Here is a 26,111-nt window from a genome sequence, read left to right on the forward strand (position 1 = left end):
TCGGGGTGTTGGTTTTAGGTGGTTAAAATAAATAAATAATAGCCCCCCACCTCCACATAAGGGGGTATTACAAGTCATAATGAAATATGGGAATTCTCTGCATGAAAACCAGACATCGTGGAAGTGGAGGAATTGGACGGGTTCTTCACTAGTTTTGTTTAAAATGTGAATCCGAGTTGCAACATTTTGAAAAACAATACTATGAATGGTTATAAAAACTTTCAAAAAATTATCCATTTTCACAAGTCTAAGTAAACTATTTAATCTCTCTGTAAAAATTAAGTTTTTTTTTTAACATGTAAAAGCTTTACTTCAAAATATGAATCATTTTAATAAGAGTATACTTTTGTCAAAATTGAGTTTTTCCTGTTAAGATATAGTTTGACACACAAGGTTTGTGCAAAGTAATTTCTTCCTCATTAATTTTGCAATGAAAAAAACTGTTCATAAGTCAATGCAAATCAATTAATCATTATTATATGTGCACAGGTTGGAATATGAACCTGATGTGTGTAAATTCACGCCTAAATGTTGATAAAGACCAAGTGCCCCATATCATGTACCGAAAGTGTGTGAATATATTGTTACGGTTCTCGGAACCATATGCATACAACATGCAGTTGTCCCGAGTCAGTTATTTCATTAATATACATGTAGTTAGGTCCCTACCTTTTGTCTAATGGGAAGACGAGGGAGTGTGTTGCGATGGGCTATAGTTAGGATTAATAAATCATTTTTCCCCTATTTATTTTATTTCCCCTTTTATTTGATCCATGGTACCTTCATCTCGTTTGCTACCCTCGTCTCATCTCCTGAGCCCAAATCCCGACGGGCACTTTGGGCTGGACAAGCGCTTCCACCGTCTACCCGCTGTCTACAGAGACTCGTTTTCTGAGGCAGAATCCCAAGGTTCGTTGTTGTAGCTGCACCACCATTCACCTTCCCAAACCCAGACACGGTGGTGTGGGCGGTCCTTACCAGTGTCTGGCCAAAACCATGCCAAGAAAGGCGGACCACATGAAGGCCCGGTTCAATCAGGACAGACAATGACGTTGGCTTCGCCATGGCTCCACCCTGAACTCCGTGATCTATAAAGTACGGGCCAATCCTCAGAGTTGAGTTCGATGCGATGGAAGGTTGAGTTGGATGCGAGGGAAGGTTGTCGTTGGATTTGAAAGGTCGCAGTTGGTTTTTGAAAGGGAGAAGTCAGAGTTGGTGGATGTGAAGGACCTCGGCCAAGCCTCTGTCTGGTCCTGCTACTGCTGATCCCCGCCTTGGACTCCGCTCTTCTCCACTCGAGCTCCTTCACGGACACGTTCTCCACACGTGCGGCTGTGGACCAAACTACACAACCTTTGTCGGGTACCGGACCACGGAGCATCCCTTCCCCCGAAACGCTCAGGTACCGAGAAACTGTAACCTCAACTCCCTCCCTGGCTGCAAAAGTCCTTTGCCTTTCATTGGGTTTATTTTGCCCGAGTGTGTGTCAGAGTGTGTTGGCGCCTATCTGTTAGATAAGCCTGTTAAGATTTTTATTGTTGTGATTGCTATTGCTTTTATTAGTCTCGCGTTAAGTCTGCGCTGTGTCCGTTTTTGTAAGTTGCTTGTAAATTGTCGCACCCCACACCTCTCTCATCTTTCCCCTGCATGACATACCGAATAAACCTTTTGTTGTGCCACATGCTTTTCCCCACCTTATTGTAAATAAATAATTGCAGAAATGTTCCCAGCATGTCTTTGTCTTTTCCTCCATTGGTCCAGCATGATTCGAATCTGAGTTTCGCCCTGTCTTTATTCCCGATAATCCGTTCCTTCTCGCCGGTACGTCCTGGGCAGTGCCGCTCAACTGCATTCGATCTGGAAAGGTAGTCGGTAGTTGGTAGAGTGATCCAGTTCGGGCAAGGCGTACCGAGGGCGTGGTTCCCCAGTAGTCGAAACCGCGTGGTTAATTAGGTAACTTGTTTCGAGACAGGAGGACCCTATGCCATGCGGTTGAGGTATTGGCGTCCACGGTCGGTTAAGCGACCTGCCGCGTCATGGAATTATCTGTGAGCGACGGCCTACAATTCCAGGGAGTCTGGTGGGAATCGACTTAGTTTCCCCCACCTAGTGGTCGTTCTCCGCAAGACCGCCGGCCCACAACAATATACTTTGTGGACATCAACTATTTAGTTATTTATTGAGATAATCTGTGTTGTTCTGTAAACTTTGAGTTATCTCATTTACCCCTCCTGGATTCCTGAATCAAGCATCGGTGTGGTGCTATCAGTAAAGCGTGCCAGAGTACACCGCGTGTGATGCAGCTTGGAGATATAAAGGGCTGAGAGCTGGGAGAGTGGGTGGCTCTTGCCTGTCGACACAAACCTCTGCTGGCCTTGACGATGAATGCTAGTTTTCCATTCTCACATACATTGACCCGTGGGTAATATTAAACTATAGATATGGAAACAAATTTGCTTCACCACACTCTTTAGCAAAGTCTGCAATATGCTGCATTATAAACAAAATGTTTAAGCACAGAAAAAGAGATAAATTCCTTCAATAACCCCTTTTTATGGGCAGTCACCTTTTCTTTGTGTGAGGGCTCCAGACAGATATTTATGCAGTGTAGAATCTACATTTTTACAGCATAGTGCACACCCCATGAACTCACAACTATATACCCTGCACACCCTCTACTAGCCATTGCTCCCCCCACCGCCCCCCCCCCACATCCCCTTTCCATTGACATGTGAAGGGATCCCTTGCATGCCAAGGACCACTGGGAAGACGACCAAATGCAATATGCACACCCGCTGTATGAAGCAGTCACGAGATAAAAACATGCAAGGTGTGGAGGTAAAGCATTTATTCAGATTAGTCATCCAAAATATTGCCATCGAGAACATCTATTGCACCGATTTTGATCCGACGAAGGTTTACGGCTTTAAACATGAGCTTCTCCTTGCTTCCCATGGCAGTTGCATACTTCAATAAATGTACTGTTTATTATATCCATTGTTCTACCTGCTTACCGACACAGACTGACACCCAGAAAGGCGGAAAACATGTCAGTTTTCCATTCTTGTATACATTAACTGATGAGTAATTTTAAACCGAAAGGATGAAAAATACAAGAACCTTTGGCAAGACAGATGGCTCAGAGACATCACCAGTAGACATGTAGAACCACACTTTTCTGTGCTGCCCGAACACAAACGGGGGCAAAGAATGGCAATCGGCACTCAGTGGGCATTTCTTGAGAAGCAGCAATCGAAATTCTTCTGTCACCGAAGGAAAGGACCACACCCACAAAATATCCCCATTGCTGTCTTTCTCTGAAGGAAGAGGATGGAAGAAACAGGACATGAATGAAAGCTTGTGTGTGACGTATTCAAATAGTATCACTCAAAATATCATTATTGCAGTCATCCTGTCTGTTCTAGTTGCCTAGTTCAAATCCGGTGAGTCCCCGCAATGTGACCATAACGGTCAACCGATTTGCAGCTCCCTGCCGGATCACGTATCTAAAAGCCATGATACTGTGCAGATTGGAACACTGAATCGGTCGAGCACAACCCTAATTAGCATCACCGTCTCATATCTAATTAGGCCGAGAGAGCCTGAGACGTGTGGCACTGTCTGGGTGTGTGGCGTTTGTTGCCGCCGCCAATTATCCCTCAACAGGTCTTGTTTCGTCACCGAATGAAGGACCATGACGGCCTGAATTCAACATGACACCAGGTAGCTATATTTAATAACAATGACAATAGTCATGGGGAAGGACACAGAGGGAAGCAACGACAATAAATAAATAAATGATTCAACCCCTTACCCAACTCCAGTATACACGCCCATGAAACCAGAAAAAAATTGGGAGATTCCTTCATTATTTAAGCCTTATCTGGGCCACAGACATATCACATGAGACAAAATATAGAGGTGACAAGACAGGAAATACCTGAGCTGTGCCAGCATGGCACAACTGGTACAGATGTGGTGAGGTAGACCTGTGGCATCCCCTCACAGGCCCGGTCAGCGTGTCCCAGGCACGATGGAAAATAAGGGAGAGGCGTGGCTGGGTGAATGGGGTGTAGCGTAGTGGGACAGCCTGGCAAGCACGGTGCAGCCTTTTCCAGTTGGGGTTTGGGCAACAGCTCAATTCTCCTCCACCCCCCTGCACTTGCTTTTAAAGTCTCTGGCCTCCACATCATGCCCTGGAATCCCACGTCCCTCCACTCACCATTGGCCCGAAGGTCCGTTTGATGGGTGAAGGACGGCCCATCTCTAACATGTCACCTGGGTGGTCCCTCCCCTTCTACTTGAGCTTCGGCTGTTCGAGGTGTCACTTTCCCGCCTAAACTGAAGGCTGATGGCCTACTTAGCTACTAAAAAGGACATGTAAGGAAAGATTCCAAAGGGTAGAATATTAAATAAAAGGTTCAAAGGGGGGGCGGTTTTTCACCCAGACATGAGTAAGGATGAGTCTGCACAAGGCACTCCACAACTCTTCAGGATCCCACAAAGCACCCAGACCCCCCAAATCACCACTGAGCCTGTTTGCAAGCTCCTCAGCGACCCTCTCATCCTTGAGCTTGCCAACATCCAGCCTCGGCTGGGATATTACCATTCTCCAAGATTTAAGGTGTAACTTCAGAGTTGCAACCACAAGCCTGTGGTTGGTATTGAGGAACTGAGCACTCCGGTAGACCCTGCAGTTCTGGATCATCCTCCAGCGACCATCAATGAGCACATGGTCAATCTCCTTTGCCACACCACAAGCATTGGAATACCAAGTCCAGCGATGAGCTTGTGGGTGCTGAAACCATCAACCAGCCACTCTAAGTCCACGACTTCTTGCAAAGTCAAGGAACTTAGTGCTATTCAGTTTCACAGTACCAGCCTCATGTGGACCAACACATGTCTCATATCCATCCCTATCAGTTCCAGTCAATGCATTGAAATCCCCCAAGACTAGAAGTGTACCTTGTCTGGGGCACTGATCAACCACAGACTCGAGCGTGGCATACAATGCGTCCTTCACAGTGAGATCACTCTCCTCAGTCGGAGCATAAATAGAGACCAGGGAAATGACACGCAAGGAGTGATGAATCCTTGGTCTCATAATACGCTCGTTGACAGGTGTTACCTCAATTATCATGTGTCAGCTTATTGGAGACAGCTACAGAAACTCCTTGGGCATGGTAACCATCAGAGCGATCACACCAATAGTAGATATAACTACCCCCCATGATCTTTCCACGATCCGGTTTCCGAACCTCATAAAGTGCTGCAACACCAATGTTCAAACTCTTGAGCTCAGATGATAACAGAGACAGGTGATCATCCTCTTAGGGAAAGGACATTCCAGGCACCCACCCAAGGAGACCGCCGTGAGGTGGACGACACCTCAGCACAGATCAGGGATTTGCGTCTGAAGGAGACAAATCAAGGAAAGGAGACAAATATCATGCATCTAAAGGAGACAAATCAGGGAAAGTAGAAAAACGTGTGAGGATAAAGAGCTGCTTTCCCACGCTGAGCTTGGCTTGGCCTCCCACCTCTCCGTGCACTTGTATAGACAGCATGAGCATCCCACCCATCTCTCCAATGTGTTCCGCTTGAACCACGTGCCACCAGTCCAGTCAAAACCAAACCATAGGAGAAAACCCAGCCAAGCCAAAATGGAAAGACCAGTCACAAAAAATTCAGCACTCTGCCCTTTTAAGCAGCTTGGGAGGGGTGGAGTTTGGTGGAGGTCAAGGTTGACACCCCGCACTCTGCAGGTGTGGCTATAGGGAGCAAGGGTCATGCTCCACCTCCCTCTCCCTCAGCACAGTGCACCCTTGGTCCCGGACTTGCTTTGGCATGACATCAATGCCTGTGAGCTTGAAGCTAGAGAAATGGTCTCAAACGTGTTCGGAACACGTGCACCATCCCCCGAACCACCATGGGGCTGAATGCAGCACTCCCCTACTGCCGCAGAAACACCCAGTAAAGGCACCAATGGCAGGCTGGACAGGGAGGGGGGGGGATGGCGGTCGGCGCTGGCAAGAAGGCACAACGAGGTGGTCACCGCAGGTTGTGGTTGTGTTGTAGTCTTGTGAAGCGAGTCTTGGTTGGTTTTGGAACCAGGTTTGAGTAGCAGGTGTTGGATGTAGCATGGTGGTTGTGGGGAATAATTTGCTAGTAATGCCTTGAGCAGGTGATGTGGTGGTTGCTGGTATTGAGGCACAGCAAGGTGGTTGAAGTGGTTGTGGCTGTGTGTTCGTGGTGAGGCGGCGCTGTCTGGTCAATGGCGAGCAGGCGCCTGATTAGTGAGCAGGTGCTGGTATGGCAAGCTTGGATGATGTGTTGTGGTAGGTAAGGAATAAAGACTTTGTGTTTGAAGCAGGTGAGGTGGTTATTACTAGTTGCGAAGGGATTGGAGTGAAATGGAACACTGGCTGATGGACCGTGCGATGACGGAGGAGAGTGACAGTGGGAGTTTGGTGGGAACAGATTTGAACGTGGCAATTGTACAGAACGTGAACAAATGTGAGATAAAGTGGAAGAGGGTAAAACCGACCTAATCAAACACAACACATATTTCTCAGCCCAATAAACAAAAGGGAGGACCCTACCTCTGACAGTAAATAATGAAATAACTCAGGAATATCTGTATGCTGTTTGGCATTGTCTTGAGGTCTCGGTTCCCAGAACCATCACAATATTATGAAGGTGATTTGTGTTCTGCAGTGTTCAAATATATAATTCAATTTAAACAAGTGAAATCCTTCAATACAGCGCGTGTGGTGAAGCAAATGAGTACACTAATGTTAAAATATGCAATTTATGCTTTTTCAGTTGAAAAACAATTAAAAAGCGTACTTAATATTTGAAATGTAAAAATCTTGTTATTATTGTGATAAGTATATATATACACACACATATATATATATTGTTGTGGTTACCAGATTCGCAAACCACCATTCAGGTCCCTTAGGTGAGGTATCTCGGTAAGTACATGTGTAGTTAGGCCCGAACCCGTTGTCTAGTGGGAATACATGTCATTTATGCGAGCTGCGACTCTTCAGGATAGCCGTTTTTCTTTTACTATCTTTATTTTGGACCAACCGCCATGATCACAACCACAACATCAACCACCGACCACAACCACCGCTTCACCACAACCGCCACGACCTTTACCGTCACAACTCGCCACCATCGCATCACCGTCATCTCGCGCCACTCATGGGCACCGATGCTGGACTCGTGTAGGGCGCACGTTGAACAGCGTGTACAAAATCACGGATTTTCTGCTTCAAGAACGGATCCAAAACGACACACGCCCACTTTTTGCCGTCCAATCGGTGAGCGAGGGCGGGTGGCCCCGCCCCAGGGCGATCGATATATGCAAATTTGTGGATCAAAAAGCCTTCACGCCCACTTTTTGTCGGGCCAATGGGGAGCGAGGTGAAAGGTCAAAGGGAGGGGGTCAAAGGCGAAGTTACGGGGGGGATAAAAGGACGGTGTTCGTCAGTCAAAGGAGTCGTAAAAGTCGGAGCGAAAGAGTCAGCAGAACGAGAACGAGGGGTCGGAGAGTCGCAAGAGGGAACGAGAGAAGGAGTAGTAAAGGTCGGAACGAGGCGAAGGAGTCGGAACAGAGAGTCAAGACTTCGCGGGCGGTGGAACTGCTCGTCGTGTGCGTTGAAGTCGGAACGGAGGGGACGAGCTGTGGAGAGGCGGCGAGGGCGGACGAGGGGGTGCTCGCGTCGTGCAGGGAGCTGCACCCCTGGGAGGCCGGCAGCGCGACCTGGCCGAGGTGGAGACGCTCGTCGCGCACATAATAAAGATCCTCTATGCCCTGAGCATCAGCAACCCCCTCCTGTTTCCCCCCCGCGCTGAGATAGTGCGACCAAGGGGGCCCCGTTCCCACCCCCTGCCAGGCACTGTCCACGAGGCCCGCGGGTTGCGGGGCCATCGCCGCTCCGCGTCTCATCACCAGACGGGTAGGCCCGACCAGGTCTCGGCCCCAGGCCTACCTCATTCTTGAGGGTATTTCTTTTCCTTGGTTTTGGGTATGTGTTGTCGGCGCCGTCTGTGAAGTAGAATTGTATAAGTGTTGCCGTGTGCTCGGTAGTCGGTATTAGCTCTGCACTGTGTTTTCCACTTTTATGTTTGCTTTTTGTGTAAATGGAAGTGTGTTTTCTTTTTTTGTGTGCATTTGGTGGAATTGTATTTGTGTGCTTCCCGTGTGCCGCGAATAAATGTGCTTTATTGTTGAACTGTTTCCCGCTTCGCTTCGTCTTTTCCTCCATTGAATCCCCATCTTGCTTCACGTAAAGGGTTGGTAGTGGGCTGAATACGCCCGATAATTAATCGAACCGTCGAGGTCGACGATAACACCGCTCGGTTATTCTGATAGTACGGAACGGGTCGCTTAAGTGGCCCGTGTCCGAAGTCGACCTGCGGCGAGGTGCGATCGCCCGGTCTACCCTCCGCGTGGGTACTTAGGTAGTTTGGCGAGCAACCCTATCCCACGCGGGGGCTGATTGGCTCGATCGCGGTGAGACCGAAAGGTCCACCCGTGACTGGTTCCCGGCGTTAGTCCGAGAGGGTCACGACTGGATTGTCCGTCCGGTGGGCGACGTGCCGCGATTCGAGTTACGTGGCCGTCGCACGCCGGCGGGCGCGAAGACCGCAACACTGGTGTCAGGAGTGGGATATAAACTCATCGCCCTCCTCGCGGCACTGGTACCGGAGAACAGGAAAACGGGCTCTCCTGTCTCCGGCTAAATTCACGGGAATCGGTCCAGGGGTGAGAGAAGCGACCCCCGATTCCCTCCAAATTACGAGCGAGCGAAATTAACCCTTCACGAGAAGCAAGATGGCGTCTCAAGGCGAGCGGGAGCCGGGGGTATTAGAAATGTATATGTGTAGTAATGTAGAATCCATGGTCCAGGATGGAACCCGGAGCAGGAAATGTTGATGGTGCAGGAACACGGACACGCCCAACTGAACCCAGAACCTGAGGTGGGTGGGGCAGCGGCCGCGGTGTATGACACCTCCCCCCCCCCTCTCCACCAAAACCCTTCCCCGGCCCCCGCCGAAACGGCTCACCCAAGCGCACCCGACATGACCCAGCTATACACCATGCTGGCAAAAATGTATGCGGAAACGACAGCGAAGATGATTGCGAACATGAACAAGCAAATGGACGAAGTAAAAACGAAGATGGATGCAAACACAACTGAATTTATAAACGAAATGAAAGGCATGAACAAGCAAATGAAGGAAGAAACGAAAAAGCTGCGGGGTGAAACGCAGAACATGGGCCGATGCCTCCAGGCGGGCATGAAGGCCGTGACAAAGGAAATAATAGTTGAGACAAGGGAGGTAAAGGGTGAAGAGTTGGCAGAGACACGGGAGATAGAAAAAATAGAGGAAAGACTACACGAGGAAGACGGGGTAAGTGACGCACACACACACACGGAGGTAGTGGAGGATAATGGGGGTGAGCTGGCGGACTGGAGGGAGACTCAGTGCGAGCACCTGGATGGCCTCCTCCAGGAACGAGGGGAGGGAGTATGCCCCCTTGAGGCGAGTCACGACCAGGTGAGTTCGGTCGTGCTTTGCGAGGTTGAGAGGACGGGTGCTGTGGACAGGTGCTTGGAGAGCTTGGGGGGTGTAGAGGCCCCGGAGACCCTTGTGGGGACACGAATCCCCAGTGTGGTTGTCCCTGTGTGTGTGGTGCAAGGTGTGAGTGCGGCACCGTGTGTGGAAGCGACCCCGTGTGTGAGTGGTGTGGTGGCGATGGTGCCAGAGTGCGTGCTTCCCAGCACGCCGGGTGTGGATGGGGCACCGTGTGTGAGTGAGGCCGTGTGTGTGAGTGAAACGGCCAGTATGAGTGAGGAACCACGTGTGAGTGGTGTGGTGGCGATGGTGCCGGAGTACGTGCTTCCCAGCACGCCGTGTGTGGATGAGGCACGGAGTGTGAGTGAGGCACCGCGGGTTAGTGCCCCCGCGTGTGTGGGTGAGGCACCGTGTGTGGAAGAGACCGCGTGTGTGAGTGTCGCCGTGTGTATGAGTGAGGTACCGCGGGTGAGTGCCCCCGCGTGTGTGGATGAGGAACGGAGTGCGAGTGAGGCACCGCGGGTGAGTGCCCCCGCACGCGTGAGTGAACGGCCGTGTGCAAGGTCGTTGTGTGCAAGGGAGACCGTGTGTGTGAGAGAGCGGTATGAGAGGGAGATGTCGGTTGGCATGCGGGAGCACGCAGCCGCGTCTCCCCGTGTGAATGTGATGGAGTGGACTGTGTGCGTCGTGACACGCAGGTGTGCGTGGGTGGAATGGAGACGGAGACGGCGACAGAGGAGAGAAAGCCGGGTAGCGGCTGTAGTTGTTTCGAGGACCGTGCCGGGTTCACCCAGCAGTGAGCACGCGGTTCGTGCTGTGCAACGCACGAGACCGCCACGTGCTCGCTTGCGAGAGTGAAGTCCCGGTCCGGAAACGCACGCGGTGGATTTGCCGATCCCGCGGACGGACAAAGTTAGGCAGGTAAATGGATTTGGACCGGACGGGTTCTCCACGCGATCGTGCGTGTTAAGCTCCAACGGGCAAAGCACATGTGTTCGCGTGGGGAACCCCTCGAGACGTGTGGCTTGTGTTTTTTTTTTATGCGCCCGGTGACGTCATGGCTGCACGTGGGGTTGGAATCCGGCAGGAGGGGTATCTCTGCCGGATGGTCCCGTCCAAGGAGGGACGAGGAACACGTGCAGCTGCATGACGTCACGGGCAGGTGCAAAGTGCGCGAGCTCTGAGTTGCCGCGCAGGTGCTGGGCATGAAAAAAAAAAAAGGAACAAGCCTCACTTTCGGGTACACAGGATTCCTGGGCAAGGGGTGGAAGACCTCCTTGACCTGGGCACAGGATGGAAACTAGTTAGGGGGAAGGGTTAGCATAGCTAGACCGACTTCATGGGGCAGGGGTAAGTCCTCATGGAGTCCGTGGAATGGATTAGTTAGAGGGATTGTAGCCAGATTTAGGTTGGGAAATGAAATGATTTATTTGGAGACAGTGACAGACCTGTGAATGTGTAGAGGGGACGGAGCTTAGCTACGTAGGTTAAAAGGAACGTGCTGTAGTTTAAGGGACGACGTGGGAGCACGAGCTAGTTAGGGGAGGTAGTTAGAAGGATGGCAGAGTTCAGTGGTGTGTGTGTTGAAGAGTTGGTGAGTTGTGAGGCATGTGCATGTTGAGTGAGTGAGGCCAGCGGGTCTGTGTGAATGGAGTGAATGGGGAATGCATGGTGCGATGGGTGATTGGGGGAGGTGACTCCCGGCCAAGGGACCCCGGGGTCAGTGTAGATTGAGTTAGCTGGGTTAGTCAAATTGAAAAATGGAGGTCGTTTTGTTGTTGGTGGGAATGTAGGCTCGAGACCCATTTGGAGGGGTGCAGGAGCCCTGTTGACGGGCTTGGGAGCGTGGCTGCGAAAGGTGAGTATCGCTGAGTGGGTACCCCGGGCACCAGGCTAGTCGGCCGCGGTAGGCCATGGGCCCATCGGGGGCCGGGATAGAGTAGTGGGCACGGGTGCGCCTGCTTGGTGCGGGGCCCGGGGCGCCATTAGCCGCGTGGGCAGTGTTGTGGGCACGGGTGACCCTCGGAAAGGGGCCCGGGAGGCCGGCCTGCCACGTGTGCGTTTCAGGGGAGGTGCCATGGGGGGCACTCCCCGGTGTTAGGGAGCTGGTAGGCTCGGAGGCAGTGTAGTGCCCGGGGGTGCCATAGCGGGAGATTCGGCAGAGGGTCGTGCCTGCCGGAGGGAGCCACGTGTCCCAGCCAGGAGACCGTGTAAGGGCACGGAGAGAAAATTGGGGGGTGAGGCCCGAAATTGTGAGGACACCAACACAGGCGACGGGAATCTGGGTTGTTAGAACCAATAGTTTAAGCGAGAGGCGCTTGTTGAAAGCCCCGGGGTAGTTTAACAGTTAAATGGTTAGGGTAGATTAGGAGATGTACCCCTCCGCACCATCCATCCCCTCGCTGTCGTTGTGGGCCGCTGGACCCACTTTGGTTAAAGATCGCCGAACTCTGGGGAGGCCATTCTGAGGCTCGAGTTGGGCCTCGGCACAGGACGTTAGCTCTCCCTTATTCCCCTCTGGGAAGGGAACGTAGGGGTTGGGAGTAGGCTAGGTGACAGGATAGGTTAGCCGAACAAGGACGATAAAGGGGGTTAGGGGACGATTTATAGTGGGGAAGTAAAAAATAAAAACAACAAAAAAAATTAAGTTGGGGCGAAATTGGGGTTTGACAAATTAAGGGAGTGGGTAGGTACAGTGACAGGCAAAGGCGATAGGTGGGAGGGAGACAGGTAGGTAGGTCCGAGCCCGCCTTCCGAGTGGCCAGCACCACCGCACTCCCTCCACCAACCTCCACTGAACGGCAAAGGCTGGCCACTTCATCGGCTGGCCGCGTTTTTCTTCGAGGCGGAGGCCGGCCAACTTCATCGGCAGCTGTGTGCTGCAAGGCCTGTGCCGGCCAGTTCATCTGCTGGCTGTTTTTCTTCGAGGCCTGTGCCGGCCAGTTCATCTGCCGGCTGTGTTTGCCTGCAACGGTCTTCTTCTGCGGGCTGTGTTTGCCTGCTCACCTTTGCCATGCCATGCCCACTGCCCACGTTCACCAGCCCCGTTCAATTTTTGCTTTGCCCCCCCTGTTCATTTCCATGTGCGCCAGGATCCGCAAGGCAACAGTTTGCAAGCTGCAAGAACTGCCCTGTTGGCAGCTACAACACTGGCCTGCAGTGGCGGCCCGTGCACCGTGTTTGCGTTCATGCATCCATTCGTTGTGCTCATTGCGTGTGCCACTTGAGCTGGCACGGAGACTGCGTTGTGCAGCCCAAGCACCGTTGTGGTTCACTGCGTTCAGTTCAAAAGGGAGGCCTTGGACTGCGTGTGAGCAGCCAGCCACGTTCCCTGTCACCTGCATTGTTTGAGTCAGAGACTGCATGTGGGCAGCCTGGCTCCCTGCTAACTGCTTTTCTTTTGCAGAGTTCAATGATCCTGGGCCATGGTTTAGTGTAAAATTTGTAAGTTAAGGTAAGATGTACTGTACATATGAGTGCGCCCCCGGCATGTTTGTCTTAGCGCCGGCAATTTTATTTAAGTCGTCCGTGTGAGTGAGTTTGTTAGATAGTTACGCAGCCCTCAGGTTATTTATTTTGGGGACACGAATACCATGAATGTCGCACTCAGGGATCCATAGGTAAAGTGTACTAGGGGAAAACTACACATGATGGCACACGAAAATTTGACGACTCGGGACGAGTCTGTAAAAAGGGAAGGGGGTAGTGTTGTGGTTACCAGATTCGCAAACCACCATTCAGGTCCCTTAGGTGAGGTATCTCGGTAAGTACATGTGTAGTTAGGCCCGAACCCGTTGTCTAGTGGGAATACATGTCATTTATGCGAGCTGCGACTCTTCAGGATAGCCGTTTTTCTTTTACTATCTTTATTTTGGACCAACCGCCATGATCACAACCACAACATCAACCACCGACCACAACCACCGCTTCACCACAACCGCCACGACCTTTACCGTCACAACTCGCCACCATCGCATCACCGTCATCTCGCGCCACTCATGGGCACCGATGCTGGACTCGTGTAGGGCGCACGTTGAACAGCGTGTACAAAATCACGGATTTTCTGCTTCAAGAACGGATCCAAAACGACACACGCCCACTTTTTGCCGTCCAATCGGTGAGCGAGGGGCGGGTGGCCCCGCCCCCAGGGCGATCGATATATGCAAATTTGTGGATCAAAAAGCCTTCACGCCCACTTTTTGTCGGGCCAATGGGGAGCGAGGTGAAAGGTCAAAGGGAGGGGGTCAAAGGCGAAGTTACGGGGGGGGATAAAAGGACGGTGTTCGTCAGTCAAAGGAGTCGTAAAAGTCGGAGCGAAAGAGTCAGCAGAACGAGAACGAGGGGTCGGAGAGTCGCAAGAGGGAACGAGAGAAGGAGTAGTAAAGGTCGGAACGAGGCGAAGGAGTCGGAACAGAGAGTCAAGACTTCGCGGGCGGTGGAACTGCTCGTCGTGTGCGTTGAAGTCGGAACGGAGGGGACGAGCTGTGGAGAGGCGGCGAGGGCGGACGAGGGGGTGCTCGCGTCGTGCAGGGAGCTGCACCCCTGGGAGGCCGGCAGCGCGACCTGGCCGAGGTGGAGACGCTCGTCGCGCACATAATAAAGATCCTCTATGCCCTGAGCATCAGCAACCCCCCTCCTGTTTCCCCCCGCGCTGAGATAGTGCGACCAAGGGGGCCCCGTTCCCACCCCCCTGCCAGGCACTGTCCACGAGGCCCGCGGGTTGCGGGGCCATCGCCGCTCCGCGTCTCATCACCAGACGGGTAGGCCCGACCAGGTCTCGGCCCCAGGCCTACCTCATTCTTGAGGGTATTTCTTTTCCTTGGTTTTGGGTATGTGTTGTCGGCGCCGTCTGTGAAGTAGAATTGTATAAGTGTTGCCGTGTGCTCGGTAGTCGGTATTAGCTCTGCACTGTGTTTTCACTTTTATGTTTGCTTTTGTGTAAATGGAAGTGTGTTTTCTTTTTTGTGTGCATTTGGTGGAATTGTATTTGTGTGCTTCCCGTGTGCCGCGAATAAATGTGCTTTATTGTTGAACTGTTTCCCGCTTCGCTTCGTCTTTTCCTCCATTGAATCCCCATCTTGCTTCACGTAAAGGGTTGGTAGTGGGCTGAATACGCCCGATAATTAATCGAACCGTCGAGGTCGACGATAACACCGCTTGGTTATTCTGATAGTACGGAACGGGTCGCTTAAGTGGCCCGTGTCCGAAGTCGACCTGCGGCGAGGTGCGATCGCCCGGTCTACCCTCCGCGTGGGTACTTAGGTAGTTCGAATTTGGCGAGCAACCCTATCCCACGCGGGGGCTGATTGGCTCGATCGCGGTGAGACCGAAAGGTCCACCCGTGACTGGTTCCCGGCGTTAGTCCGAGAGGGTCACGACTGGATTGTCCGTCCGGTGGGCGACGTGCCGCGATTCGAGTTACGTGGCCGTCGCACGCCGGCGGGCGCGAAATCCGCAACAATATATATATATACATATATACATATATATATATATATATACATATATATATATATACAAACATATATATATATACACACATATATATATATATATATATATATATACATATATATACATATATATATATATATACATATATATACATATATATATATATATATATATATATATATATATATATATATATATATATATATATATATATATATATATCTAACAGGAGGAATGAAATCGTTCGATACAGCATGGCACAGGGGGCCGCAAAAGAATGATAGCATAAGAAGAACTTGGCTTTCAGCGTTCGGCGTGAAATGCGATAGTGGGCGGAAATGACGTCTTTCGGTGCGAAATGCGATGGTGGGCAGAAATGACATCTTTCGTTCATTCGTACATGAGAGGGGCGCGCTTCTTGTTTTTTTTCCGTCAAGAAATAAATTAAATGGTTTTCACAAATTTCCATTGAAATACTCGGGTATTTCCGTCAAGGTTACGCACTTCCATCGACCGGACGGCCGTCATTGGCTGTCTTGAGGCACGTGGGGGGGGGGACACCGGAGACACCGGAGACGTGGTAGACACCGGTAGTGGGGCAACTTAGCATAACAATTGTGCATTTTGTGAGGAAAGCACCAAATTTGACACACTTGTAGCCTATCATACAATGAACAGATTTGGATATTGGGCCATCTCAAATTCAGCCGCTGATGGCTGTGGCAGCCATTTTCCACTGCCATCAAAAATTTTGAGATGGCCCAATATCCAAATCTGTTCATAATATGATAGGCTACTAGTGTGCCAAATTTGGTACTTTCCTCACAAAATGCACAATTGTTATGCTACATTTAGCTAAGTTGCCCTACTACGGGGACATTTCAAACTCTGTGCAATTGCATACAGCGCACACGCTGTAATAAATGTTTAAAGAGGTTTAAAGGCATGTAAATAAATAAATTCCAGGTTTTACCACCATTTTACCAAGTGCTATGACATCACCCTATCCAACACATTACATAAGTTCTTCGTGCATGTTGTTTGTGTCCTATATAACGTCCTTAAAAACAGTAAGTCTGTTTGGAATGATTTTCAATTTTGTTTGACTGCCAGGCAGGCAGACAGATGGACTGACATGAACAATTGCTTAACCCCGCTTTTCGCTTCGCGTGTGCGGGGTAATGACGAGTGTAGAGGGAATTATGATACATTCTGAAACATGGAATCCACAGAAATGATATCTCTCCTTGGTGAAAATGACAATTTTTTAACAAGCAATGCACAAAATGCACCAATATTCATCCAACCCAGATGCCATTTAACAGATCGAGACTTTTGCTGATAATGCTCCATTTACACTGATGGAAAACATCAAAAAGAGAAGGGCACTCGTTAGAGAGCATACCTGCGCCACATAATGCCTGATCCACGAGAACATATCGGGCCCATTACATTTTTGAAATATCATGCTATACAGTACGATATCGCTTTTGGCCCTATCTCTCAATGGTGAAGAATTACTGGTCATATCAACGGATAGCAGAGCACTTCAACGCATGGCATCACGGAAGAGTTGCTGTCTCCCATAGCACAGTGGGGAAGCTGGTTCAAAAATTCAAGGATACAGGTAGTGTGTTGGACATTGTGCAGGAATTGATGGAAATGCTGCATGAATGTACCACGTTCATCGAACTGTGCATGTCTCATGAGTGACAACACATCGAACACGTCATGTAATGTCAGCGAACATATCGTGTATTGTCATGTAATGTCAATAAACCATTTATAATGAATAGTCGCCTATGTTTCCAGACTTTATGGGCACCCTGTAGAGTAAAATATGATCAATTCCATGTTTCAATAGAGAGTTCATTGAACACATAATTACCTCGTACTGTTTTGAGAAATAAGGACAGGGGCAGGGTCTACGAGAAGCAAATTTGATTGGTCATAATGCCGTAAAAGTACTGCTAAAGGCCCGGTCACACCTTGACGTTTTAGCCAGCGATGGCAACGTATTAAAATGTATGTAAAACGCTGGCTTACGTTGAACTTTTGATGTTTTTTTTTAAAGATTCGGACGTATTCATAGCGACTTGGTCTTATGTATTACGCATTGGTAACGGACACAGAACGTTTCGTTGTGTTATAGATAACTTATATCAACGAATGCTGAACCTGTTGTCGGCCTACACAAACGATGCCCAACGATAGTCTAACTTAGGCATAGCGCGTTGCACGCATCGCCGACGATATTGTGACGTAGCCCATTAAAAGGCTGACGCACAACGATTCGAATCATAACTGCCGTAGAAATGGAAGTGTCAACATCGCAGTCACACCTTGGCGATCTTGCCACCGTATGCCGACCTAAGAAAAATGTGTCTAAAACGTTGGGGCACGTCAAATACGGTATGAGTAAGTTTGGTATACGTGAGTAGAACGCTAAAGTACGCTATCATACGTCGTAGTAAGTAGAGTACGTCAAGAAATTTTAAACATGTTCAAAATTTTTGGACGTACTCGGCGTATGACACACGTTCCGTATGCGATGGGGATAAGTTTTACACACGATATGTGGACGCTTACACACGTCCACAAACGCAACTTATAAGCTACTCATAAGTCAAAACACGTCGCGGTAATGTCTTTTTACGCGAAACTTATTTCTAACTTATGTTTGACGTGCTTTGAACCAATTCTTTACGTAGTCCCAACACATCGACGTATGTAGACGTATTCCAATGACGTCTTCTGGTCGACAAAAAAAATAAATGAACGTGTTTCTAGCTTACAACTGCCATATAAAGACGTGTTCCCAGCGGTTTTGGGAATTGGTATATAAAAATGCTGCTCATAAAAGGGGAACCCAACAGTGTTTTCGAGTCCTTTTTGAGTCGATGTCCATGTCAGCAGTAACAGTATCAGTATCAGTATCAGTATTAGTATTAGTCGTAGTTTGTTCATGTTGGCAGTAGTAGGTGAGTGTGAGGGGGAGGGTGTGGGTTATGATGGATCGTCCTTGCGTCCGCGTGTCCACGGGAAGGAGACATCTTTTCACCATTGTTCGAAGTTCTTCGCGGCTAATTTTTTATGGGGCTTTTTCAACAATGAGCTATAGCTTGTTTTTACGATTTAGGTCTATTCATAACGGGTTGGACAAATGCACAATGAACTAATAATGTGCAGAGCGCTTTGATTACTTATAGATACGATAAACCAACGAATAATTATCGTGAAGCCGGCGTTCACAAACTATGCCCAACGATAGCCTAACTTATCCATATCGTGCGGCAGTTTATCTTTGCCGGTGACGTGGGGTTTGCTATTCATAGGCTGCCACTCAACGATTTAAATGGCTGCATCTCCACAATTGAAAGTAGATGCTTGCGCTCAACAATTGGATTTTTTTACACTCAACGACTTTTAAACAGTACCACTCAGCTATTTTCATTGTTTACAATGAACGATTTAAATAGCTGTCACTCGCCTTTGTTTTTTGACGCTGGCGCTCGGAAATTTTAATCGTTTCTATTGAACGTGCTAAATCGCTCAAACCCCACTATTGAAAGTAGACGCTTGCGCTCAACAATTCGATTTTTTTTACACTCAACGACTTTTAAACGGTACCACTCAGCTATTTTCATTGTTTACAATGAACGATTTAAATTGCTGTCACTCGCCTTTGTTTTTTGACGCTGGGGTTTTGAAATTTCAAGCGTTTCTTCTGAACGTGTTAAAACGCTCAAACCCGACTATTTTAAATAGACGCTGCCGATGGACAATTGGAATCGTAGCCAAGCTAGACATCGAAGTGTGAACATCCTCGTCATGCCGAAGAAAAGTTTGAAGAATGCTGCAAATAAGTGTCCTGGCCGTGGCCGTGGACGCTGACGCAAGGACGATCCATTATACCGACGTCTTTCAGCCTATGAGTAACTTAAAAGTAACGTCTGTCGATGTGTGGCAACGATCGTGTAACGTGCCAACAACACGTTAATCATAGGTTAGAAATAAGTTTCGGGTACGCTAAACATTACCTCGGCGTGTCTCAACTTATGATTAACTTACAAGTAGCATGTGTTGACGTCTGTCAACGATCACAGACCGTGCATACAACTTGTGGCCAGCGTAGCGGAACGTGTGAGTCATACGCCGGCATACGTCATGAAATTTCAAGCATGAAAAAATTTGAGGACAACCAAAAAGTACAACGTTTAAAGCCAGCGTACAACGACGTATGGCAGTGTTTTTCAGCGTGCTCTCAATGTTATCAAAACTTACCCATAACGTATTCAAGGTGTGCCAGCGTTTTAGAAAAAAAATTCAAAAATCGGCATACGTTGGCTAAAACGTCAAGGTGTGACCGGGCCTTAAACAGAAGGGTTTTGAAAGTGCAAAAAAGGCAAGTTGTGTTCTTCAGTGTTCAAGTATATAATTCAATTGAAATATAATAGACTAGCCAAACCCACGCTCCACACGAAGTTTCTAAAGTGAGGGTTCATTAGGATGTCAATATATCCAGTGTTCACAATGTGATTTATAGAATTTCATTCTATAAAATGTTTCTTGTTACATTTTTTTTGTGTCGAATGTACCTTCTGATGTAGTCAGCATGTGCAGAAGAGGGTTTTACATTGCAGACGCTGTTTTCTCGGAGCGGCATTACGCCTCTCAGCGGTGACGGATGTAATGACGTCAGCAAATGACTGATGATGTCATGACATCATTATTCCTCTCAACGGTGACATCACACGTCGCCATGCAAACGAATGTAAAAATTTGAAAATTGCCAAAAATTCCCAAACCTGTACGTCTGCGCGATCTCACATAGCCCATGCTATAAATTAGACCACAGAGCACCCGCATGCCGAAAGTGGCGACAATCCGTCCGGCAGTTTCGGAGGAGATACATCCACAAAATATGGCTTAGCGTATTAATATAATAATTTTAAAGGTTGTAAAATAGAACAAGAACAAGACGACGATGGTTCACGAGCAGCGGTATTTGACGATGTAGATTGTTTCAGAAGTTAAGGATGAGACAATGTGATAACGTTTGACCAAGTTATAAAAATGATCAACATGATGTGGTACGAGTGACAGGTTATTAGATGCAAAATGTCGAAAAACCCGGTTTCGTTCAACAACTTAAAAAATTTGACCTTTGTGAACTTTAAAGGTCAAAGCTCAAGGATTATGACCTTTGGTGCAAAACTTCCTCTGGAATATTCCAGGAACAATATAACGTCATATAGGCTATATGGCATTTCGCACTCCTCGGATTATCCATACTTTGATGAAATCAGCTTAAAAACAAACTCGAAGGGGGCACCACGGGCAAGGTGTTCGAGATAGAGCAAAATGGTTTCAAGACTTTAGGTGGGGAATGACCTCAAGATGATGCATAAAAAATATTGTCATCCGAGCTCTCAAAGTTTGGGCGGTCGTATGATTTTTATGTCAAAATTTGCAATTTTCTAAGTTCGTGACCTTGTAACCTTGACCTTGGGACGAAAATGAAAAATCGAGCTCCATGGGGCTATGCAGGTGGCATTGGGCTAACCAAATACCGAAACCCCTGCCAGATTCGACAAACCCCTCGGAGAAGATGGATTTTTATGTCAAAATTTGCAATTTTCTAAGTTCGTGACCTTGTGACCTTGGGACGAAAATGGAAAAAAAAAAAAAAAATTGAGCTCCGTGGGGCTATGCAGGTGCCATTGGGCTAACCAAATACCGAAACTCTAGCTAGATTCGACAAACCCCTCGGAGAAGATAATTTTTACGTCAAAATTCGCAATTTTCTAAGTTTGTGACCTTATGACCTTGACCTTGGGACGGAAATGAAAAATCAAGCTCCGTGGGGTTATGCAGGTGCCATTGGGCTAACCAAATACTGAAACCCCCCTCAGATTCGACAAACCCCCAAGGAGAACATGCAAATTGAAATCGGCTACCCCCTTAAAACACGTTTTTTGGGCGTGGCTCCGCCCATAATGGGCACACCACGCCCATTCTCAGGAAAACACAACTAGATCATGATATTGTTGCGAATTCGCGCCCGCCGGCGTGCGAGCGGCCACGTAACTCGAATCGCGGCACGTCGCCCACCGGACGGACAATTCTGTCGTGACCCTCTCGGACTAACGCCGGGAACTAGTCACGGGTGGGCCTTTCGGCCTCACCACGATCGTGCTAATCGGCCCCCCGCGTGGGATAGGGTTGTTCGCCAAATTCGACCTACCTAAGTACCCACACGGAGGGTAGACCGGGCGATCGCACCTCGCCGCAGGTCGACTCCGGACTCGGGCCACTTTAAGCGACCCGTTCCGTACTATCGGGATAACCGAGCGGTGTTATCGTCAACCTCGACGGTTCCGATTAATTATCGGGCGTATTTAGCCCACTACCAACCCTTTACGTGAAGCAAGATGGAGATTCAATTAAAGAAAAGACGAAGCGAAACGGGAAAAACAGTTCAACATGAGGCACATTTATTCCGCGGCACACGGAAAGCACACATATACAATTACAACAATTATGCACCAAAAGCAATTGCAAAAGAAACACAACAATGCAGATCTACTACCGACTACACTAGCACACGGCAACAGTAACACAGTTTTACTTTACAGATGGCGCCGACAACACATATACTCAAAAGCAAAAGAAAAGGGCCACCCTCAAAGACAAGGGGGCAGACGGGGCCCGTGGGCGCGAGACCGGGCGGAGCCTACCCGTCTTGTGATGAGCCGCAAATGTGGCGGCGGTGCCCCGACTCCGCGCTCCTCCGCGGGTTTCGTTGGCACTGCTTGGAATGGGGTGGGAACGGGGCCCCCTTTCCGCACTATCTCAGCGCGGGTGGGGGGGGTGGGGAAGAGGGGGGAATTGTTGATACTCTGGGGAAAGAGGATATCTGGCTTGCTTGGGTCCCGCGACGAGCGACTCCACTGCGACCTCGACCGCGTTCCCGGCTTCCCCTCTCTGCAGCTCCCCGACAGACTCCGAACCCCGACAGACTGACTCTCCTCCAGACCAGTCTTGACTGCTGCTGCCACACTCCGCCGCCACACCTCTCCAACTTGCCCGAGCCCAAAAACTGACTGAATTCGCCCCGCGCTCGGCACTTTATAGTACGGCAAGAGATCCCATATGCAAATTTCCGGATCAGAATTTCCTCAACCACAACAACATAAACCTCCCACGAAAATTTTATCAGGATCGGATCAAAACCCACAGAGCTATGCTCGGGCCAGACAGACAGACACACAACAATAACGAATATAGCGGTCACATATTTTTTTCGTGAAAATATTTTTTCGTGAACCAAAAATTCCAGAAGTTTACTGCCATTGATGAAGCGTCTTTTACACCATCATATTTAACACGTCACAATAATTATTTGTGCCTGTTGTTTGTGTCTTTCATGATGTCCTTAAAAACAGTAAGTTTCCTGTTTGGAATTATTTTCAATTTTTTTTGACTGCCAGACAGGCAGACAGAGGAACAAAATTATCTCACTCCTCTCTGCGCATGTGCAATTGGGACGAATTCAGAGCCAAAGTAAGCCGACTGCTAAACTACAGGTTCGTTTTCTGATTCACGTTCCAATTTGTGTTCAACATAAAACATTCAATTGAAATCAAGTTGTTACTCGCTTATAAACTGATGTTTGCGGACAGAAGGACAGCGAGCCAGACAGACAGAAGTGAAACAATTGCCGAACCCCGCTTTTTGCTTCACGTGCACAGGGAAATGACAATTAGCTACCTTCGGACAAGTTACCTTACCAGTCTTGCCAATGTTCATGTTCAGAAAGTATTCACACCCCTTGATTGTTTCACATTTTGTTGTGTTACAGCCTGAATGTAAAAACAAATTGCTGAACCCCGCTTTTTGCTTCATGTGCACAGGGAAATGACAATTAGCTACCTTCGGACAAGTTACCTTTCCAGTCTTGCCAATGTTCATGTACAGAAAGTATTCACACCCCTTGATTGTTTCACATTTTGTTGTGTTACAGCCTGAATGTAAAATAAAAATAAAAAAATGGACTGCATTGAGATTTTTTTCACCGATCGACAAATAATACTCCATAATGTCAAAGTGGAATTAAGAAAAAAAATTAATAAAAAAATGAAAACCTGAAATGTGCCGAGTCAATAAGTATTCAACCCTATTGCTATGAGACTCCAAATTAGGCTTGAGTGCATCCAATTTCCTTTGATCATCCTTGAGACGTCTCCACAACTTGATGAGAGTCCACCTGTGTCCGAGTCAATAGATATGGACGTGATTTAGAAAGAAACACACCTTTCAATATAATGTCTCTCAGTTGAGAGTGCAGATCCGAGAAAAAGCCAGCAAAATGTGTTCGTTCTGCGATTTTGGAGAAAAAAAAAACACAAAACAAAAAAACCTCCTGCAAATGGATGTGTGTGTGTGTGTGTGTGTGTGTGTGTGTGTGTGTGTGTGTGTGTGTGTGTGTGTGTGTGTGTGTGTGTGTGTGTCATGCTTTTTGTCTATTAATTACGTATTATTGGAATGCACCTTTTGACCTTTGAGACTGCTGAGAACCCTTCGACCTTTGAAGACCATTTAAGACCCACCCCAAGAGCCTCAAGACCACCAATACCCCGAAAGATCTCCAATTATTAATCGGGTTCCAAGGCTTCCAGGCAGGGAAAGCGATTCGCGTTTGTTCAGCCGAGCCCAAGGCCGTGAAGCCCAATGAAAATTTGGTCCGATGAACCAACAGCCCCCCCCCCCAATTATTCAACCAAACGTAACAACAGTAATGAGTAAGGCTTCAAAATTACATCCGCTTTCACATATTGCATCAATTTCTTTTTAATCACATAGAAAAAATGAATAATAAAAAAGGATCAAAGAATAATTACAGAACGACTGAGGGAGATCTGACCACAGGTCAGGCTCACCGATAAGCCCGGCTGACAACAAATGTTGAACGTTCGCCGCCATTACGTATTCTTCTTCTTCTTCTTCTTCTTCTTCTTCTTCTTCTTCTTCTTCTTCTTCTTCTTCGCGAAAACAATGGCCTTTATTTTTTTTTTTCCTCTCAAATTGATATCAACGACAAAAAATATTCTTCTTCGTAGAAATTTACAAACAGTAAAGAATGTAATTCTGCACTTAAAAATGAAGCATCCGCTTCTATTCGTCGAAATAAAGTGATACAGATAGAAAGGAACAAAACCTGAGGTAAATCCGAATAAATCATGAATCCAAAATATATGAATGTGCCTCAAGTGAAAACGCGACGACATTGAGGATAAAAATTAAACACAAGCTTTATTCGTACTAATGATGAAATTGAAAAAAAATACAGTCCGTGTATATAAAAAAAAACAAAAAACAAAAGAAGCACAAACAACAATAAACGAATAATAATTAAAGGCTCCAAACTAAAGTGATCCGACTTCAAGGAAGTTTAATAACAGAATTAATCAAGTTAAATAATAATAATATATCCCTTGGTTCAGGTGAAGGTGCCAATTTTTAATATTTTATTTATATAAAACAACAACAACAACAACATAATAATAATTATTTAATTAAGATGGAATCAAAAGTAAAATCGTGCAGTATTAAAGTGCACCAGTTCGTCGGAGTAGAATAGAGGGAAATCTAAATAAAACACCGTAAATTAAACATTATAAAATCGAGGTAAACCGACATGTACATCATATTTCTGTCTTCGTAACAGAATGGCGGGTACACAGGTTCCTGAGGAAGAGCACGTTGGGAAATGGCGATCGTTACGGCGGAGACACGTGTTCTCTCTCTCGTCCTCAGGGTGGAAAAACCGAGTGAAGTAAAATTGAGATCGTTTTCTTTTTAAACTTTTCTCTTTTTTTCCGAATTCGAGGCGACTCGACGTGCACCGTCCGGAGAAAGAAAAAGTCCAAGCCGGCTCGGAGCGCCGCCACACACACACACACACACGCGCACGCACACACACGCGCACACAGACACACACAGACACACACCCCACGTGTGTGCCAATTCGCCATCTTGTTTGTTCTTCCTACCCTTTCTCCGCGCTCGGCGACGCGCTCTTTATTTTTCTTGTCGAATCTTCGCCGCTTGCCACACAAGGCCGAATCAGCTCGACGTACAGCATGCCGATGTATTTCCAGCGACCGGAGAATGCCCTCAAACGAGCGAACGGTACGTACGTGGATCGTGCGGCCCCGAACTGGATCGTTTGGTCCTTTTTATGGCTCCGCTCTCGATTTCAGCCACGCGACCATCGGCCGTCGTGTTGGGAAACGTTTGTCATGTTCTCAAAGAATGTTCTGCTTGCTCCTTGTGATCGTTTTTCGTTGGATGGGCGCGTTGAACGGTTTCCTCTCTTCAGGATACAGGTAGTAGTAGTAGTGGTACTGGTATTAGTAGTAGTAGTGGTACTGGTCGTAGTAGTTGTAGTGGTAGTGATACTGGTAGTAGTGGTACTGGGAGTAGTAGTAGTACTGTTAGTGATAGTAGTGGTACTGGTAGTAGTAGTAGTGGTACTGGTAGTAGTAGTAGGTACGAAGTGAAGAAGATTGCTAATGGAACGCAATCATCACAATCGACGTGGCGTGCTGGGAATTGGCCGTTGGTGAAATGTTGTGCACTTTGCTCAAATTCCGACATTTTTTGGGGGGGGGGTGGTGGTGTTCGTTTTTGGGGGGTGGTGGCCGTGTTTGGGGGAGGGGGTGTTCGTTTTTGGGGGAGGGGGTGTTCGTTTTTGGGGGGGGTGTTCGTTTTTGGGGGGGATGGTGGTGTTCGTTTTTTTGGGGGGATAGTGGTGTTCGTTTTTGGGGGGGTGGTGGTGTTCGTTTTTTTGGGGGGGATAGTGGTGTTCGTTTTTTGGGGGGGTGGTGGTGTTCGTTTTGGGGGGATGGTGGTGTTCGTTTTTGGGGAGGGGTGTTCGTTTTTGGGGGAGGGGGTGTTCGTTTTTGGGGGAGGGGGTGTTCGTTTTTGGGGGATGGTGGTGTTCGTTTTTGGGGGAGGGTGGTGTTCGTTTTTGGGGGAGGGGGTGTTCGTTTTTGGGG

The 26,111-nt window shown here is 48.1% G+C and overlaps 2 protein-coding genes across 8 annotated transcripts in view; one reads left to right on the forward strand and one right to left on the reverse strand.

Annotated features, from left to right (window-relative positions):
• Nucleotides 1-25,271, reverse strand: part of DENND10 (DENN domain containing 10) — a 64,214-nt gene extending 38,943 nt beyond the window's left edge. Inside the window, exons 1-3 of one of the 7 annotated variants that reach the window (XM_085848265.1) lie at nt 23,991-24,048; nt 23,365-23,430; nt 3,121-3,317 (exon numbers count right to left, since the gene is read on the reverse strand). In XM_085848265.1, the coding sequence (XP_085704391.1) occupies nt 3,121-3,317; nt 23,365-23,430; nt 23,991-24,033 (306 nt within the window). In that variant the 5' untranslated portion in view covers nt 24,034-24,048. Of the gene's footprint in view, nt 1-3,120; nt 3,318-5,258; nt 5,414-23,364; nt 23,431-23,951; nt 24,106-24,754; nt 24,775-25,250 lie in introns of those variants that run through there. The other 6 variants (XM_085848269.1, XM_085848268.1, XM_085848264.1 and 3 more) reach the window with 6 other exon arrangements.
• The window catches only part of EIF3A (eukaryotic translation initiation factor 3 subunit A), a 111,986-nt gene continuing 110,788 nt past the window's right edge, over nt 24,914-26,111 (forward strand). The window contains exon 1 of the mRNA XM_085848263.1: nt 24,914-25,242. Coding sequence (XP_085704389.1) covers nt 25,194-25,242 — 49 coding nt within the window. The 5' untranslated portion in view covers nt 24,914-25,193. The remainder of the gene's footprint in view (nt 25,243-26,111) is intronic.

Source organism: Eptatretus burgeri, chromosome 12 (assembly GCF_056783735.1).
Source record: "Eptatretus burgeri isolate ZD-2024b chromosome 12, Ebu_testis_v1, whole genome shotgun sequence".
In the NCBI taxonomy this organism is placed as follows: Eukaryota; Metazoa; Chordata; class Myxini; order Myxiniformes; family Myxinidae; genus Eptatretus; species Eptatretus burgeri.